Raw genomic sequence first — 20,474 nt, 5'->3', positions numbered from 1 at the left:
AGCATGGCCCTCGTTCCTGGTTTTCTTCCTGGTTCAGCTGATGATACCAGATGAAGGCACGTGTCCAGTTTTACCATCTTTATCTTATCCTGACTGCTCATTGGTTGCACGCAGTTTTACAGTTGTCATTAAGACGCCAGATGAGGAAGTATCTGTTTCTTTATATTCTCTTCATCCTCAACTAGATTAAAGTGCCATACAGCACAAGTTGGAGGTGTAGCATGTTGTGGTTCAGCTTGCGGACCACTGCGATTCAAGACGAAGATGTTAGCGTAGATCACCATGAACGCCTGTTTGAGCTGAGAAACTGAAAACTTGAGAAGGTAATTTCTTATTTGACTATTTTTGGATTTGTTCTGATTTGCATACATTTGAGTGAAAGTGTTACTTTTGTTTCACTTCTTAATACCAGCACTTTTAGCAGCTGTTAAAGAGGTCTGTAAGTCACCTGGTTTTAAGGTCAAGGCCAAACGAGGTGATTTTCAGGAACAAAGAGGAGGCCCAGTAAACAATGATTCAGTGGATTCTGGAGTATCATGCAACGAGTAAAGAGGAAGAAACCTCAAAAGTCACAACAGCCTGACAGCTGAGCTAAATCAGCTTCTCTGATTGCGGCTTCGAAATGCAGAAATGCCGCCGAGACGAAATCTCTGCCGTAAATACCCGCTCCTTCTGTGAAACTCACGATGCGCTGCGCACGTCGTGTTCATGAAGTTAACGGCTCTTGTGCGAGCATCCCCTTTAAACTGTGAACTGCGGCTGCATCTTTATTGCATCTTTAAGCGCAGTCGCTTTAACGAGAAGAAGATGCCGCTGTATACGATATTTATTGTGTCGCTCGGGTTGCATTGATGAAAGGCAAAGCAAGCAAACATTCAGACAGTACAAGGCTGAAGCTTGTTTAGCTTTGTGGTGATGAGTAATTGAAGAGCGCGAGGAGATAAACAGACACGTGTTCAGAGGAGAGCAGACTGTAAAAAGGCCTAAGCTCAACATTTCTTCATTGACTCTGAATCTTAAGCTCATTCACACTGCTTTTAAATTCAAGGCTTTACGCCAGTATGAGCAGCGCCACATGCAGTTAACTACCATTTTATTCATTCTGGTTTTCACGGCTGTTTCAAAGTGAGCACAAAGAACAGTAATGATCACACTGAAGACTCTCTTGTCCCTGCTCGTGCACAGCACAAAGAACGAGTCTTCCCCCCCTAAACTTTTTGCACAAAAAAATCGAGTCAGTTAGTCTTTGTCGCAGCCGAGCTATAAATTCTCCCTGCTTAAGCAGTCATTCTCCGGCTCTATTTTTCTCCCCTTTCAATTAATAGGAAACACATCGGTTGAAGGAGGGTCTTTGTTGGTGTGTGAGAGTCCATACATCACCTAAACTAGAGCGCTCACCCCTCCTCCTCCTCCTGTCTCCTGCCCGCTAACACACACATGCACACACCGACAGCCTCCATCTGCTCCCAATCATGGGTGCAGCCAGCGGTCAGGTCGCTGATGGTGAATGGCATATAGGCATATAACACACACGTAAACATACACAGTGTAACAAACTGCTTTAAAAATACATTTTGTTCCGCAATTCACAGTTTTTGTGTGAGTATAACCGAGTAGTGTAAAAGCTGATTCGTCTGAGGTGCTTTTTTTTTTTCTTTCTAATTTTTGATTATGTCGTGACTCATCTGCACAAAATTATATTGAATTAAGTCCAGCTATCTTACATAAAGAAGGTGTGCAAAGAGTCAGTGTTCAAGTGAAAATCTTAAATTTAGAAGTATTCTGATGGTTGTGGTTTTGAATAATTGCTCAAGGTGTGGCTAGCATGGAGCCACCATCTGTCCATCAATAATCCTGAGGGGGTTGCACTATTGAATACAACATCTGTATGGTCTCGCAAATGTGTCCCTGCACGTTTCCAGTCAGACGGGGGCTGGAGAGGTATTTTCACCCACCCCAGACACAATCCTGTACAGTTCTCCTAGATCCTGACTGTGCACCGGTAGAAACGGATGATGTAAGCATCTGTCTAATGTTGATTGGTTGACAAGTGGGCTGGACTAGAGAAGGAGAGGTGACAAAAACACTCATAAATAAAGATCAATAAATACAGTATATAAAGTTCAAGCACCGACTGCAGAGGATGCTTTTCATTGTTTGTAACACTCTGTATGGCTTCGCTCTTCTGCGTGGCTGGCTGACAGACCAATCACAGCACAAGAAAGAGCGGTCCACAGACTGGTTGCACCACATATTTTCTACACTGCCTCCATCTGACAACAGAGCTCTCTGCATGCAGATGGGCTGTACCCGGACAGCTAACCCGCTACCTGTGCTGGACCATGAATCCCGCTTTAGAGACACAGTCCATCAGACATAAGAAAAAGAACACTGAAGTGCAAACAAAATGCCTTTAGCGATCTAACACACACACACTGACGATCTGATGAATGCATTGGGACCAACTCAGGGTTCCGTATCTTACAGGGATCGAACCGCCAACCTTCGTAGATGTTGATGGTTGACCTGTAGATGACCATAGATGAAGGTCACTGATCGTAACTTTCTCAGTTATCCATATTTAACTGAGAAAGTTAAATATGGCTAACAGGCTTTCTCCCACAGAAGCATCAAAACATTCATGTTAGATTATTTAGTGATTTGAAAATTGGCTGTAGGTGTGAATTTAAGGGTGAATGGTTTCCTGCCTCTCTGTTTGCCATGCGACCTGTGTCAGCTAGGATAGGCTAGCTGGATAAGTGGTTCAGAAAGTGATGGATGGATTCTTTGACTTAACATTGAGTAACATGAAGAAATATTTCATATGGTTTTAAAATATTTGCTTAAGGTTTTTCAAATCTTCTTGCTGTTGCCTAACATGCTATTTTTGAATCTACATTTGTCTCCTGAAAGCCTCAGTTTTTCAGCACAACAGCTCATGAAAACCTTTTTTTTCTCGATTCCAAAGTCTGTTGTTAGTGCATCCCACCGATCTCTGCTTTAAGGCATTCATCGGCTTTTGATGGCAATAAAAAACTTTCCATTATAGAAGGACGACTAGAAAAAATAATTCAGGAGCTCATTTTGCTGCTGTTCAGTGCCGGTGTTTCTATAGATAATAAATGTAAAGTAATTATATTTTAAAATGAAATGTTGATGAAATTTACAGTAGAAATACTTAACAATATATTAAGACTGAAACACTTGCAATAAACAATACATTACATTTTTTGCATTTGTTTTACAAGAAGAAGAACGGTAGCCTGGTAGACGTGAGATTAACAAAAGAATCCCACAGACGCACTCAAGCTGAACTCAGAGACTCCGACATGACGCTCTCATCATTCATTTAATAAAAATGAAAGTAAACCTACTTTCTGTCTCTCACACACACAGACGCACACACGCGCTGAGGTACAGCGACAGAAGAACATGAGCCACCCTTGTGGTGTGCTTCACCGATGACAGGGTGTCATGGAAACGCCCAGCGTTCCCCATGGTTACGCACTGTTTACCCCTACGGGATACTCTTCTTGGATTGTTCAGACGCTGAACACTTGAGCTACTACAACAACTCATGGCCAAAGAACACACACAGACACACACACACAGCGTTTCTTATCAGGATCTAAATGGACACAAATTAGCCTATTATGTGCTTTTGGAATTAGCGCAGTGATTTTAGCCTAATAGTTTGTTTTTGTGCTCTTACTCCAAGTCCGCACGCCACAGTGGATATTTGCCAATAAAGGCTTCATGTTTATATCCAGTTGTGTTTCTGAAGTATTCATTTAGAGGGAAAGATGTGAAGGCACTTCACTTTTTCTTCTTTTTTTTTTTAAACTTTTTGTATTTAGCGCAGGTGGCTGAATTGTGGATCACATGCTGTCTTCACTTTCAGGTTTCAGCTCTTTGGCTTCCTGTAAAACTTGTGTCTCAACATCCCTTTTTGTGTGTGTGCATGCATGCGTGTGTGTGTGTGTGTGTGTGTGTATTTGGTCAGGTTGTGGGAGAGGTCTGCGTGTTAATGCAAATGCACAGGAGCCATGATGTGTTTGCTCTGTACGTGTGCAGACGTAATGAAGACAAAAGCACATAGCGAGGCTGGGCTCCCTCGCAGTTTCTTCTCCTCATTAAGACGTTAATGGTGCTTCCTGTGCATGTGTCTTCAGGCTGCTGATTAATAATGCTGCTTGTTATTCATTAATATTGCCCTAATGAACATGCACTGTTGAGCATGATTGTTAAACTTTTTTGCGTGTGTGTGTGTGTGTGTGTGTGTGTGTGTGTGTTTGTTTTTTCTTTTCTCTCCAGACTCCATTGATCAGCCCACATAGGACCGCGCCCCCAAAGCGAGGGGAGGGGGGACCTGATCGTCCATCATCTTGGCGCCGTCGAAAGGTGGGCTAACATCCCGTACGGTTGGCATGGTAACGGCCTGCTGGGTTCAGGTTGAACGGTTTGTCAGAGACAGTTTCTTGTTGTTGCCACACTCTTGCAACATCCTCCTGACCTGAACGCTGAAATGCAGAGAAAAGTGTGTGTGTGTTTTTGAGGCAAATATTTTATGGAGGTGGGGTTTTTGTTTTTTTTGTTTTTTAGTGCATGTGTGTGTGTTTGAATTTTGGAAGGTGGAATAGTTTACGAAAAAAGACCGGTAGTGGCGGTAGCAACAAGGGAAACAAAGAGGGCTGCGAACGATTTTCAGGCAGATGAGAAAATGAAGAGTGGGAAGACAGCAGGGAGACAGGAGGAGAAATCAAATTATTCTTTGTGCTCTACCTGCCACAGAGGCTGAAAGAGAGCATTAATCTTTTACCCCTGTCTGCAGGTGACGACAACACACACACTCGCAAACACATAAGTGTACCCACACTTAACCAAACCACACTCTCTCTTTCGTTCACGTGAATTCTCACACACATGTTTTTTTGCAAACTCGCTGCTGTTGCACTTATAGCAGCAGTGATTGTGTGAGGAGTGATGTTGGTAAGAAAAGGGAGGAAGGAGAGTCCAGGCCATAGGAGGGGAGACACTGTGTCTGAACCAGAAGAAAATAGGAGGGATAAGGATGAGGTGAGGCAAGGATACTTCCAGGAATCTTCCACAGTGAGTTAAAGTGAAGGCTTTGTTGATTTCTCTGCATAAATGTCAGGTGATGGGCAGTTGAGGCACTTCAGGGTTTTGGATGAGCAGAAAACTCATCGAATCAATAGAAAAATAAAAATAAAAAACTTGATCTGTAATTACAAAGGTATTATCTAAACCTGATTACACATTCAGCAGTGTACTTTTAGACTGGGTCTCCATTTTGGTTCATTTTCATGTGCATTTTTTTTTAATTAAACAGGTTCAACTTTATTACATGGTTGAGACAAGTGGGTACAATTGTTTGTAACACACACGCTAGAACTTCAAGGATTAATTGAATGAATTGCTCATTTCTAAAGCAGAGGTGCTGGACTTTTTTGATTTATCTTTATCAATCCTTTGATATCCTACTTTGATATCATCATAGTATCTCTGAATCTGCTTGCACCTGATCAGACACACAGATGTGTAAATTTTGGGTACCTCCGCTCAATAGATGATTGACAGCTGTCTTTCCACTTGTGGATAACCTTTCTGTGACTTACCCTCTTAATTCCTATGGAACCAGGAAAGCAGGTTTTATACTTTACACATCCGGGAGTCCGCTTGGCTCTCTGTGATGTAAATTTTTCCATCGCCGAGTCAGCATGAGGGTCCACGCAAAAGTCTGCATACCGCTCTGTTTCTTGTGATCACAAGGACTTGTTCGTGGAGAAATTACATTATAATGCACCAACTATGCATGCACCTGAGAGCGGACTTCAAGCGAACTTTAAGGAAGTATAACGGGAATGACTACTTGGCTGTCCATGTCCACAACCAAATATAATCCAGGTTTAAATGTGTATGTAGTTTTTCACACAATGCTTCAGTAGTCGTCTTAGTTTCTGTTAAATAACTTACACGGTGTCATTTAAGGACCTGTTAAGGACCACGTCATTTTTATTATTAGGATAGAAGACAGTCTTTGCAACTTGTGTGAGTAGTTGAAGCAGCTTGTCGTGCTGCTGGTGTGAGTTTACATGGCCAGACATGGGCCGTGTGCCTCTGTTTTGTCAACAGAGATTATGAAAGCCTGGCAGGCGGGGGAGGCGACAGCAGGGCTATTTGCATCACCCAGGCTGAGCATGCCTGCCCCTCTAACTCTGTCACCTTCTCTCTCCCTTTCCTCTGTCCCTTCCTGTCTGCTCCTCCCTTTTGTCGCCAGCAACAAGCACTCTGGCTAGACCACCCTGTCGCCACGGTCTTATCGCCTCCAATCAGGAAAAAATGGAAAGAGAGATGTTCAAACAAACTCAAGGAAAGCTTGATAGCAGGCAGCGCCACGGATCTGTTATCTCATTTGAGAGATGACAAATGAATTAGTTTCTAGATAAACTGAAAGATTAACCATGAGGCTTTTTGTGCACAGCAAACAATAAAAGTTTCTAATGGAGCCTGCACGTTGACTGAATCCACTCAGGGGAAACCCAAGATATTTATTATGATGTTTAGATGGGAATAATCCCGCCTGTCTACAGATGATGTACAACACAGATTGGTGATAGATTGAGGTTGTATTTGCTGTTGCTAATCTTTTCCCATTCGCTTGCCGCCTACCCCCACTAACTCTTTCCGACTCATTCTTGTTTGTTGCACCTTTTTCCCCCCCACTGCTGTGACTCATTGTGTTGTGGGAGGTCTGTCGACTCTCCACTTTGTTTGCTTTTTTCCCAAACCTAATTCAGTTTTTCTCTGCTGTTCATCCATTTTAATCTGGCGTCAGCGAGTGTTACTCATCAGTAATATTGAAGTGATGCTCATCTTATTGGAAATAATTTTATTGTTTCCACCAAAGTGGAAGAACACACACACTCGCACAGTCCAAAAATGTGACTGAGCGGGAGCAGTGTTTGGTTAGTGTAGTTACTGAGGGATGGATGGATGAGATACCGTTTAGTCTTACTGATCACTTTAAGCACTTGAACACTACACCACATTCACACATATACATACAACACTTCATTCTGTGCATCTACAGTTGTGGTCAGAAGTTTGCATACAGTCATTATCATGGGCGTGACTGTCACTGTGATTTTAGGCTTTTAATTTTTTCTTTGAACTGTTCTTTTTCCAGGGTGGAATCATAGTACAGCATGCATCTTTAATTAATTTTAAAAAAACAAGAATTGTGTGTACAAGTTTGAATTTATTTTGGATTTTCTCTAATGAACACAGGGTCAAAAGTACACATGCAGATACAAATATTAAAATATGTACATACACCTCCAGTGATAGTTGGTTAAATGTCCCTGAGCGAGTTGGTCACCATCAACAAGCTTCTGCCATGATTGTGGCTGAATATTTGACCACTCTTCTTGGCAGAATTGGTAGAGTTCCTTTAAATTGGTTGTTCCTTGCACAGATCCAGCTTTTAACAGTAGTCCACAAATTCTGCAGGTTTGAGTTCAGGACTTCGGGAAGGCTATTCTAAAAGTTTAATGTCAGCCTGCTTTATCTCCAAAACCAGTTTTTAAGTGTGTTTGGGATCATTGTCCCCTTTGAACACTCAATTGTATCCCACTTTCAACTGTAGCTTTTGATTTGACGAAAGGTTGAAGAATTTTGAGGCAGTACACCAGTGATGCTACCACCACCATGCAAAGCCTCACCTTTAGTCCACCAAACTTCTTGTGATTGTGACAAAAAACTCAATCTTTGTCTCATGTGAAGACTTTTCTCCAGAAAGCATTTGGCTTGCCCATGTAGGTGTCGATTTTGGAGCAGGGAGTTTTTTCTTGGTCGGCACCCTCTCAGTCCATGGCAGCGTAAAACTCCCTTCAGGCTGGGTGGTTCTTGGGTTCTTCCTGAACATCTTAATCCGTTCCCTTTCATCTGAGGATGACAAAATTGGGTCTTCTTCCAGACCTTGAAAAAGCCTGTGTAAATTTCTGACCACAACTGTATCTTGGTATCTTACGTGGAGGGCAATTAGAGGCTCAGTATTTCCACATGCAGATCAGGATAGTCAGGGATGGAAGCACGACAGTCCAATTATTAGACAACCTGAGCCCTGAGCCACAGCTGCCATTGGGTCTTAAAAATTAAGGTGATTCATCTGTGGAAACCATGATTGTGCTCAATAATTGTCTAGAATCTGTGCTTTTGAGACGTGTGTCTTCAAAGTAAATGTGATGTGATCTAAAGATGAGTTACATTACTTTTGCAGTCTTATTTGTTTACCTCAGAGCTTTTTGTCATTGGATTAATGAAAATGTTTAGACAAAAGCTTAAAACATGTTTGGTTTTTATTATTCATATAGCAAAATAATAAATGTCTTTGTTTATACAAAACTCTCTTCTGGAACAAATTGGAATGGTAATATTTGCTGTTTGCCAAATTTAGGTTGCTTGTGTTGGTTTCCTTGTGATAGTTTTTAATACTGTTTGCTAACTTCTTGGCTAATGCTAACTGAATGCAGAGACAACAGGATTGGTCAGTTGCAATGTGGACCAACATTGTCATGATTGCCTAGGAGCAACACAAAGCACGGGGAAATCACATCGTGCTTCACCGTAGTCCTGAACTTGCCTATACATTACCTGATAGAGGCTGCTTGTGAGAAAGCACAGTCACATCAGACAGCTTCCTTCCAGGCGCCACCCCTCCTCTTAACCAAGTGTGAGGACACATGAAATAGATTAATGCCCTGTCCTTATGCTCTGACTTGATTCTCCCTCTGGGCACCATGAATATCTTGTGTCAGTTCATTAGTAAATCCTCTGCTGTCTGCTTTTATAGCCAGGAGACAAAAGCAGTATGTGGTTTTTGTTTGTCTTCTGATCCAGTCTCTGCCTACCATCCTAACTAAGATTATGACATTGACATCATATGTGCAAGAGATAAAAATAGTAGCAACAATAAAGAACCCCAAAAGGTGGCTCTAAAGGATGTATGAAGCCCACAAACTGCAGAAGTGAATTTGCTTGTTCCACCTAGTATTTGGTCCATCACCAAAATAGAACGACTCCATTTCTCTGTGGAGTTTCTTGTCCATCATCTCATCCATCTTTTTTTCTCTTTTCTGCATGGGTTGCATTTAAAAAAAAAAAAATCTAGTAAACTCTCATTAATGTCAATTTGTGTTCAGCACTCATGAGAATGAGTAGGAACGTGTTCATCGTGGGATTTTGACAGTTGCCTAGCAATGCTGCTTTGATTGTAGCTTACCCATCAGTCAGTGCGGTGTCTGTATTTTCTCCATAATGAATAATGTACTTCTTCCTGCCAAGACTAAAGAATCTGTTCTTTAGGTCTATTCCAAAGTTAAGGGGGATATTTTGAAAGCAACGTTGTGTGTGAATTAGATCTCTCACTAGTCAACAGGACTGTATGCTTTCTGTTTTATGAGGTGAGCCATTTCCTCTGGTTTTGCCATAAAGCCATAAACCTTGTGGTTCCTGGTGAGTCGTGCTCCCACTGGGCTCCGGGATCCAGGGTCATTGGCAGGCTACTGTCCTTTAGCAGACCTCAGAAGTTTAGCTTCACCCCAAGTGACGCCACAGCAGTGCTGACCTGAACGATCCTCCTGCCTCATTCGCCCATTGACCCAAATAATATGTGGGTCAGCTGTCAGCATGAAGGTGATGGCCTCTTGGAATCACTCAGTTCAAGATCAGGGTTGAGTATCAGGTCAAACTTAATATCAAAGTTCAGAGCTGCTTGCCTGCATGAGTCCTCAAACCTTCACCTGTCATCAAACGAGGAGACTTTCCCATGACCAGTCAGATGGGAGCTAATTTTTTTTTTCATTGCTGTTGTTTGTCAGTGAAAAGCCAGTGCTGTTTCATAACCTCTCTGCAGGGATAGAGAGAACATACAAATTTGTTATGAAGTCTAATGTAGGTGCGAACTTTGATTTCTGCTCCTATTTTACTTCCCAGTGTCCTTTAACCTCATAATTAGAAATCATTCTAATGAGCTTCTCCAAACAGAGGTACATAAGAATACATTTGTGTTACTGTTTCTCTAACCCTGTGACTCCAAGTGTAGCATATTTGAGTTTTTGAGGCCTCTAGATCACCAGTGCATATTATACAAAAATCCTGGACAAATTAAAACTCATATGTACAAACTGATACTTAATTTCTTTTTTAGACACACCAAAAAGCTCAATAAACACTCCACTTTTGCTTGTGATTCAGGCTTTAGGGGCTAAACAGCGGATGTATGGTTAGAAAAGAAATGTACAGTATGCTGTCCAGTCACATCAGAGAGCAACGGCTACCACACATAAACAGCAGCTTTAAAGGCAGTCGATTTATAGAGTGAGATTCAGAAGTGAAAATAAGAAATGGAGAAAACGGGGCTTGAGGCAGAAGAAAGATGTTGACTGCTTTTTTTCTGCACAGTTGGACAGTGGCTGGACGAAGTGGGTGTAAAGTGTCAGATCTTCTGTTACATAAATTCTCATTGATGATACCGGAAATTGGTGGGGGCTTTCTGAAGCTGTTCGATCATCCTACAAAAATTTCTAAAGGAGTATGCCAGTCTCTTAACACCTCTAACATGAGCGCATTGTAGCATTGTAGGACAAAAGTCACACCTGGATTAGGAACGAAGATCCCAGCATGATTTTGTGTTGGGTAGTCGGTACACTGAGCTTTGCATGCCCCTGTCTACATGTTGTACCTGTGCACTGTCACCTGGAGGCAGCGTCAAAAAGACAGTGTTAGCACCTACTGCCGAGGAGTCGGAACTTATAACATTGGAGTAAAACCAACTGTTGACACCTGCTGTTATTTGTGATTTTGTCTCTACTTTTTTCCTAGCTTCTTTATGCTAGTTGTAACCTCTGTTGCGGTTTCCTTTCCTTTTCAAACCAACTTTTTAACCAATTTCTTTTGGCTTTCTTTTAGTTTTTTTGTGGGGGGGGGGTTGATTGCATTTAAATGCATTTCTGTGACTCTGAATCCGGCTTTAAATAATTGCGGGCATGCATGAAGCAGTTGATTTGTAAAATGCGGTTATATGACCAGTGCTGTTTTCTGCCACAACTCCCTTGACCGACTCAATCGTGTCTTCTTAAGATAAGATTATAAGATTCTGGTATGGATGATTTGACTATTGTTTAACATTCAAGTTGCATTTTTCCATGAAAATCCTGATTATTGGCTTTGTATCGCATAACTATCTATATAACTATTATTTGCATTTCCTTGAATATGTGTTGGTTCCTTGTTAGTTTTTTGAACATTTGTAAGTTTTACTAACAAATGTGCTTTGCGACTGTGTGTTTTGGGTTTTTTCTGCCAAAATTTCTCTTTCATTTTCCAAAACAGTATCACCTTAATTTCCATAGTTTTTGTTCCAGTTTCTCTAATACTCTAATTCAAACTGCACATTAACCCAGGTGCAGGGAAGCTAGTTTGCAGTATGCTTTTTGCTCTGCACACTCCCTTTCACATCTCCAGTATCTCTCAGTCTCCTTCAAATTGCCGTCTTCATGCCCATCTCTCCATTCCCTCTTGCTGCCCTCAATAACGCCATCACCCTCTTCCATTTCCTTCTTTACGTGGCTCATTCCCACTGCCCCCTGCTGCTGTATTGTACCCACCGCAGCCCCGCTGCCTCTCTGCCACCAGGCCCCACACTGCCTGTGGCGTGTAATTGACTTTCTCCCCGCACTGGAAAAGCGGGCGGCCCACGCCAGGCTGGAGGTGACCCATTTCCCTGGGGCATTCAGCAGCCTCCTAATCAACTATTCTCTGGGGCTGCCTCATTCACTCTGCAATTAGAGCAACTCCCCCTTTGAGAACTCCATCAATAGGCTGGCAGTCAGGCAGGCGGACGGGCGGGTTTGGTTGGTGTAGGAGCAAAGAAGGAGTTTCACCCGAACACTTTGTCTTGGCTCTTTGAGTTCTGAAACCTCCTTACTTTGTACTTCCCCCTCTCTCTGCTTTTAGCTTCTCCTGCTCCTCATTTCCCTCGTGGTAGGTTTCATCAGACAACAGCAAGCGGGGGTTTTGTCTAACGAAGAGCAGCAGACGGGGAGGCAGGTAGACGGGCACGCAGGGAGGCAGATCGTAGGATAGGCAAGAAGAGGTAGGCAAGCAGACAAAGGCACTAAGGCAGACAGTCAGTCAGTTAGAAGGGAGGGACTCGAGGGAGAGATTAAAAGAGAAATTTGAAAGAGGGAAGGATTGAGCAAGAGTATCTGTGAGATTTCAGAGCATCTCATGCTTTTAGGAGAGTATTCCCAGTTGTTGTCTTGCAAGAGAATACACTTGTGTTTCACCTGGTCTTGCAGACATGCGTGAAAGCAGTCCTCATATTGATTCTGTCTCAGTAGGAAGGTGTGTTCTCGTTCTCGCAAGCCAAGTTCACACGACTGAAGACTAGGACCTTCTCTGTCCTGAAACCGAAAAATAAAAAGGCAACACAATCAGATGCTTTTGCTCCGATCCCACCAGAGATCATGGCGCATGATGATTAAATAACAGGCCGGCGTCTCTCCCCTGCCGCTGGCCTGATTTTCTATGCAGGAGAGGCAGTGCTCTGGTCAGAGGATAACCATGTAATCAATGGAATGAAAAAGCTGCTCTGGCTGTGAAGGTTAAGAGGGGTACAGGCGGTTTTCAGCCCACTCTGTGTGCCACACATGCATTCAAAACACACTCCAGACTGTCTGAATGTTACTAAATCCTCCTCCTTTCACCTGTTCCCCTTCCCTTCTGTCTTTCTTTGACATGCCTTTATCTCTCTTTCTCTCAGCTCGCTCCCTCCTACTGCCACCACCTCTTTTTGCTCTGATTCCCCCCCCCCCCTTGGTATTTTTTTCTTCCTCTGCAATTCCTCTGTCTCCCACTATATTTGTGCTCTCTCTCCCCTTCATTTACTTTCCTCTCTTCCCTCCCTCTATCCTCCTTTCCCCTCCCTCCCTCCTACCTTTCCCCAGTGTCAGCTGCTGTCACTGTGGCAAAGAAAATGACCAATCAGAGCTCACTTCACTGCACCGGCTTCTCCCTCCCTTCCTCATTTCTTCCTTTCCTTCCCTCTATTCCCTTCTCTTCCTCCTCCTCCTCCTCCTCCTCCTTTTTGGCCCATCTGCCTCTCATCCCCACAACCTTTATCAGCTCACTTCCTGGAGACGAAATGTGATGCATTATGGGAGACAGACGGCTGTCTAACGGGGTTAGTTGTGTTGCGTGGCTTATCATCAGAGACACTGCTAATCCTGTGTCTTTGTGTGTATGTGTGTGCATGCCTGCGTGGATACTCCATGCGAGCTGATGAACTCATACATGCACAGCCACACACACACGCACACACACACACACACACACACACACACACGCACACACACACAGCCTCACATGCTTACGCTCATATTCTCCAAATAAGAAGAGGAGGAGGAGGAGGCGGCCGACGAGACATGTTTATGTTTGTCAGTCTCTGCAAGGAGAATACGATTTGCATGATATAAGCATATTTTACCCTGCTTGTGTACTGTTTTGCACTTTATTCATTTACAACCTGCCTTTATTATTTTTGCTGAGTTCAAAAGGATGCTTGCCATGCCTTCCTGCCTTCACAATTACCTTTATAATGAGAGCTAAAAGGCTAAGAGGGGACTGTGTAATCACTTCACTCAATGCATTAAAGTTTTATTTACACCTCTGTGTGTGTGTGTGTGTGTGTGTGTGTGTGTGTGTGTGTGTGTGTGTGTGTGTGTGTTTTTTATGCTCCTTTTCTATCAGGTGCTGATATGTGTTGACGATGAGCGGGCTGGGGGAAAACTCCATGGAGCCTCTAAGCTCGGAAAACCGGAAACGCAAGCTCTCCACTTGTGACACGCCTGGTCTGGGGTGAGTGTGTGGGATCCGCAAACAAGAGGGGAAAAGCAGGAAAGTGGGCTACTGGGTCAGTGTCTTCTTGAGCTCTGGCTGTACAGCTATTATGTCGATGTCTGCCATGATGAGTAACAGTGAAAACGTGCAAAGAAATGTAGTAGTTTTGATTGGAAAAGTTATTTTATTTCCTCTTTGTACTTTACACTCGGAAAATTAGAAGGTAGAGCCATTTTCACCTGGTTGGAACGCGAGAAATAAAATGTGCCTGCGTACTGACTTTGTTTTAGTCATAAGTGTTTTTATTCCAGTTAGATCTTCATCAGGACAAACACATTGAATTGACCATTGCCACGTAAATGTGTGTAGACTCAACTTTGTGTTATTGATGCTTATTTCCACTGGCCTTTCACCCTACGTTTGATGATCTTTTTCCACATTTTCTGTCTCTGTCTCCACTGCAGCTGAAAAATAAAGGCAAATATGATCCAAAAATACTAGAAGTGGTATTGATCTACTCTTCTAAGTCTTGCCAGGAAAGGTGACCGTACTGCAAGCTTTTTTTAAAAAAAGAAAGTAATGTCCAGTTAGCCGTATCAGCAAATGACTAACTCGTAAGATAGCCATTGTTCTCAACCTTCAATACAACCACTGCTGACATTTCAACTAGACATTTTTTGCGGCACAAAGAAGACATCGGTTTCACAAATAAACTGCTTGCCATCTACCTCGCAGCCACTCTGCATTGTTTTCTGACATAGAAACAGCACTTTGATCACACTTTGAGAAAAGTGCATCGCTGTAGTTTAGCTTTAATCTTTGTTTATTGCCCCCCTGCAGGTGTGAGAGGAAGCGGCGGGAGCAGGAGAGCAAATACATAGAGGAACTGGCGGAGCTGATCTCCGCCAACCTAAGCGACATCGACAGCTTCAACGTCAAACCAGACAAATGTGCCATCCTCAAAGAGACGGTGCGCCAGATCCGCCAGATCAAAGAGCAGGGTGAGTGGGCACGGTGATCTGAAGGCTACTGAGGGGCAGTAAACAGACAGGTGCCCTGAAAGTCAGGTAGACTGTGAGGAAGTGTCTGTAGGAAGCACTGGGAAAGGTGTTATGGTGCTATAGAGGCAGTATGGACAGCTGCAGGGTTAGCATGTACGCACGCACATGCACACGCATGCCTGCTCTGAGCCCAGGTGCAAGGACAGATCAGTCATTCATCTCCCACAAATTTCACAGCCCTGACTGTTTATGTTTGGGAGGAAACACTGGCAATGCTTTGTGAACCTGTCATTCCCGAGTGTGTGTGTGTGTGTCTCTGCGTGTGTGTAATATTGCCATGCACAGCTGTGTGCTGGCCTTGCCAGGGGCTGTTTAATTGGACGTTTGCAGGTAATCACATGCCCATCCGTTCTGCTGAACTGCCAAATTATTAGTTCAGTTACATCTGCTCTTGTCATAGTTGTCATAGTTTCATCTCCGTGATGCGGCGGTCATTTCTGCAGCAAACCATCTAGAAAGCTGCAGGCTGAAGCGTTTGCCTTGCAGAGGCACCATCAGTGCACAGACTGACAGATTTTAACTCCTGGAATCGGACGTGTGTCAGGATCAATTTTTCCTTCCAAGGTGAACTTCAGGGAGATCAGGGGAAGAGCCGGTGGTGAAATTTTGTTCCTTCTTGTTTCTGCTCGGCTCAGTCAGTGTCTGCCACCTCGACAGGAAGGGGAAGAGGCTACAGCTGGCCCTGACTGGCTGCTGACAGGTTGCCATAGTTACAGGAAGTGAAGACAGAAATGACACGGGTGTTTAGACTCGTCTCTCGCTTTCTACCTGTTCCTCTTCTCCTCTTCTCACTTTCAGTTGGTCTTACTGCCAGTCTTCATTTTGCTCTTTTCTCCATCAATCATTCCCGTTTCTCATCTCACTTGGATGTAAGATTCTCTGCTTTTCCTTCACTTCTGCTCTCCTGCTTTTTTTTTTCTTCCCTCCTCATGTCTCATCTGTATTGCAGCACAATGAGTTGCAGCATCTTCAGGTTTGCTCCCAGCATCTTAAGATATTGAATGAACTGATAGAGCGCAGCCTCTCTCTGTCTCATTCTCTCTCCTCTTCCTTTCCCTCATTTCTTTTCGTCCTTCTCTTCCTAACTTCGCAGCGCCCGGCTGCAGGCAGCACTGGCTTTTTTTTTTTTTTCTTTGTGTGGGTATCAGTGCCCCTTGGGAGCTAATCAGATAGAATGATTCCTGTAGCCAAGCAGCCCCCGCCTCTTTCTCAGACCGAGCTCTGCATTAATACAACAAGCCAACACAATCTATTTTTCCCCATCCACATCCCTCTGTCTCATCCCCGGACCTCCCGATCTCCGTCTTTCTCTCCTTCTGTGTTTTCCCCCTCTCAGCCTCAGCACCTCCATTAATTCAGGTGTCTTAGCTCCTACCCCTGCACCATTACAGCTTCCAGATCCTCTCTAGCTCTCTCCCGCTCGCTCTCTCTCTCAGCCCCAGCCTACCAGCCAGTCCCTCACAGTCTGACACTGAATATAAAGCATGAGGACGGCAGCTACCTGCTCCACATGCACCCAGCCCTCCTCTCCTCCTGACGGGCTCCTCAGAGAAACCTGCCTCCGTCCGTCTCCCTCCTCACCTGTATTTTTAAATTTTAAAAAAAAAGAAAAAAAAAGTGAAACTTGAGAAACGCTGCCCCCTGCTGATGCAGATTTGGTAGTGAAGGACTGGCTGTTTCTTCTTCTCAGGTAACATAGCTCTCACCTTGTTTCTCCTTTGCTCTTTTTTTTCTTCTTTGAAAATAGCTGGGCTTGAACTGACTCTTTGTGATGTCATCGATTTATTTATTTATTTTTGTGATTCATTTCATTTCCAGGTAAAGCTTCATCCAACGATGACGACGTTCAAAAGTCAGACGTGTCCTCAACTGGTCAGGGGGTCATCGACAAGGACCACCTGGGTCCACTTCTGCTGCAGGTGAGCCCAGCTCTCCTCCCCTGTCAATCACATGCTTTTTATCAATGCATATGATTGGCCAGCTGGCCGTTGGTAACTTCTGGTCGCTCTGCTCCAGGCTCTGGATGGCTTCCTGTTCGTGGTAAACCGGGAGGGCAGCATCGTGTTCGTGTCGGACAACGTGACGCAGTACCTGCAGTACAAACAGGAGGAGCTCATCAACACCAGCGTGTACAACATTCTTCACGAGGACGACAGGGAGGAGTTTCACAAGAACCTGCCCAAGACCAACAGTGAGGAACACGGACACACACACACACAAACCTACACGTGTCAATACACACACGCACACACACGGCGAAGCTACACATCTGCTCAGAAGCAAACCCTGCTTGACATCTTCCACAGGGCCGAGGTATAAAACTAACTTTGAGAGGTTACAACAACTCTCTGCACACGTCAACGTAAACTCTCAAAGTTATTTATTCATGCTCCTCCGGTCTTTACTCCATCTCCTGTTGTAATGAGGAGCTCCTGGGAAGCGTGTTCATGTGCATAGGAGCTATTCAGAAACACACACACGCATACACACACACACACACACACACACCTGACAAAACATACATGTGCACAGGAGCACCCACCCACTCGGTGCTAAGCAGGCAGAGCGTAGCGCGGCTGTCAGTCACACTCAGTGGTCCAGACAGTGTAAAACAGGCCCGAGCTCTATTCAGATCCCATGGCAGCCATCTGGAAACTACGTACTGCTGAATAATGCACTTCCTCACTTTCCTCTACTTAATTCACTGTGTTTGCATGTACGCATGTGTGTCTTATTGTCAGTTGTGGAGCAAGCACTCAAAACTTATACTCAACTGAAAGTAGTACCACCACACCCTAAAAATACTCCATTTGAAGTATGGGAAATCTTTCTACTTTTAGTATTTGTGTACAATCAGAGTAATATAAGTACCCTCTGTTAGGGCTAAGTGTCATTTTATTGTTGTGTAGTTGGATGAGGTGAGGCTAATTCTTTAATACCGGAGTGAAACTGATGATTGTTCCTGTTATGAATTCATCTCCTGGTTATTTTGGTGTTGTTATCTAAAAAAATTCTAAAAATGATATGAAGTGATCCTCATGATAAGTGGCACTTTCAGACTCGGTGGCTCAAAATGATTAAAAAATAAACTCAAATAAAGCGTCACATCATCACGTTTGAGAGCGTGTCTCCAAGAAATAGCTAAACAAGAAAGGGTTAAGCACAGTACTCGAGTAAATGTTGCTTTCTCCGACTGCTTATTTTGTATTTTCACACGTCTGTGTCAGTAATCCACTCGTCAGGGTGCCGTGTGTGTGAGCATGTGCGTGGAGAACTATTTATAAAGCTGATTAATTATGGATATGTGTGCTCGACTGAACCTGCTACTCGATTAACTAAGCAGCAGTAACCTCCGAGCAGCGGTGGTGGTGGCGGCGGCGGCTCCAACATGTCACTGACACGTTCTCCCACTTATTCAGCCTCTTCCCCTGCACGCTCCTTTATTCACTTGCTCTCTTTATCTTTTAACACTCATCTTTATCTACTTTTCCTCTCAGCGTCCCTGGTGCCTCCCTCAACTCGCTCTTTCTCAGCCTCATTCATACTTAATATGGCTGCCTACTAAGACGAATATTGTGGTTGTCTGTTTCTCAACCGGCTTCCCTTTCTGCTCTCCCACCCCTCATTGTGTCTCGCTCTGCTGCTCTGCCCCTTCATTATCTTTAGAAGCCGTGAATGAAATGCGCTCTCGCTGCACATTCCTGCGGGATGACCGCTGACCGTGCCAGCTACAGTTAAATACACACACACACCCCACACAAGCACCCAAGAAACACACATACACCAACAAAAACAGACACACACGCTCGTCCACAGAACATGAAGTGAGCTTTCATTGTTAGCCGGTGTGCTTTTGACCCCTCTGTCTTCCCTCGCTGTTGGCTAATTGTGTCTGAGGGGAGGCGTCAGCCCCGGCGACTGTGCTGGTGTTTCTTTCTTTCTGTTTTTTTTGGGGGGGTTTTTCAGAGAGAAACCCAAGGCCTTGTTAAATCACCTCTCACTGTCACACACCCCCTCCCCACCACTACCATGCTTACCTCCCCGACGTGTCTCGCTCTCCCGGGTCCTCTCTTGTATCCTCCGCACACCTACCAGACAGAAACCTCCGGCCAGCTCAAGGCCCCGATAAGGCTTCACTCAGACCTTGGCGAACAGTCGGATCTCTCTCTGAAGTTTCCTTTACCTGTGCCTCTTTCTTTCTTCATCTCCCTGTGAAGGTGACCCCTTCTAAATGTGTGTGTGCATGCCGTGATGAGAAGTCAGGGTGTAAATGAGGATAGATGGCTGAGTGTCCCTGGCCTCTGCCCACTGCAGAGCAGACTGGGAGGGAGAGATATTGGAAATCGACACCTTGGCTAGATTAATCCCATGGTCCATTTAGCCAGGGATCCGAACAGCAGCGGGAGCTTCTGCTTCTCAATTAAAGAAGGACAATACATGTTGCGGTGCCAGTTTGTATTTATTTTTTTTGCTTCCTTTGTCGTCCTTTGTGTGTCTGTGTGGATCTGTGGCAGGATAGGGTGTGAGCTGTTTGTGATATTTGATGACAGGCAATCCATTCATAGCTGTGTGTGGTTTTCAGTCCCACGAGCGTCAGGCTCATTCCATTTTACTCCCAAGAGTAAACGCCTTTTTGTTTGTGTTCCTTTTTTTAGTAAATGGGGTGTCGTGGGGAAGCGAGGCAGCCCGACAGAAGAGTCACACCTTTACTTGCCGGATGCTGGTCAAATTTGGTCATGCCCACGGCCCCATGGAGGAGGGGCCTGGAGGGCCACGCTACGAGACCATGCAATGTTTTGCTCTTACCCAACCCAAGGCCATGATCGAGGAGGGCGAAGGTAGGAGGAGCCAGTATATTCACAATAGTGTTTCTACACAGAAATGCGTTTTTCTTAGTTTTTGTGCGTGCACAGAATGATCTCAACATCTACTGTTGTAGAAACCTCACAAATTTAGAGGCTCACATGCACATTTACAGTCTATTCATATATTTTTCAATCAGACACATGTTTAATGTGGTGAACACACATCTTATCCCTTATTTTGTGTGTTTTTTTTAAGGGGATCTTTAAAATAAATATAAGGAAATGAATAATACAGAACATAAATAAAACAATAAAAGCTGAAAATTAATGTTAAATACCAATACTTTGTTGGTCAGTAATGTCTTGAGTGCATAATTACAGCTCATCTGAGTTTTCCTGGTTTTCTCCACATCTTTTAATTATTAGAAGTGCTTTCTGTTTAAAACTGTTTTAAATCTGTTCCTAAGTATTTACTTTTAACTGAATAATAAGCCTCAAACGCACAGAGTGAATATGAAGTATCGTCAAGTCTGATCTCCTTTCGCCTGCAGACCTTCAGTCATGTATGATCTGCGTGGCCCGTCGAGTGACAGCCATGGAGAGGACGGAGAGTTTTAACACCAGGCATGAACTCTCAGGTGAGGAGCTGCGTACTCACTAAACAAACACAGAAGCTCAAACAGGCCAC

General features: G+C 44.0%; 1 protein-coding gene across 1 annotated transcript in view; it reads left to right on the top strand.

Moving 5' to 3' along the window:
- The window catches only part of LOC100705914 (nuclear receptor coactivator 3), a 63,945-nt gene that overhangs the window by 31,993 nt on the left and 11,478 nt on the right, over positions 1–20,474 (top strand). The window contains exons 2-8 of the mRNA XM_005448634.4: positions 4,315–4,401; positions 13,831–13,938; positions 14,761–14,921; positions 16,800–16,900; positions 16,998–17,172; positions 19,637–19,819; positions 20,338–20,424. Coding sequence (XP_005448691.1) covers positions 13,850–13,938; positions 14,761–14,921; positions 16,800–16,900; positions 16,998–17,172; positions 19,637–19,819; positions 20,338–20,424 — 796 coding nt within the window. The 5' untranslated portion in view covers positions 4,315–4,401; positions 13,831–13,849. The remainder of the gene's footprint in view (positions 1–4,314; positions 4,402–13,830; positions 13,939–14,760; positions 14,922–16,799; positions 16,901–16,997; positions 17,173–19,636; positions 19,820–20,337; positions 20,425–20,474) is intronic.

This window comes from Oreochromis niloticus, linkage group LG20, assembly GCF_001858045.2.
Source record: "Oreochromis niloticus isolate F11D_XX linkage group LG20, O_niloticus_UMD_NMBU, whole genome shotgun sequence".
Taxonomy (NCBI): Eukaryota; Metazoa; Chordata; class Actinopteri; order Cichliformes; family Cichlidae; genus Oreochromis; species Oreochromis niloticus.
Note: the sequence above shows the minus strand (reverse complement) of the source record. Positions and strands in the feature narration are given on the sequence as shown.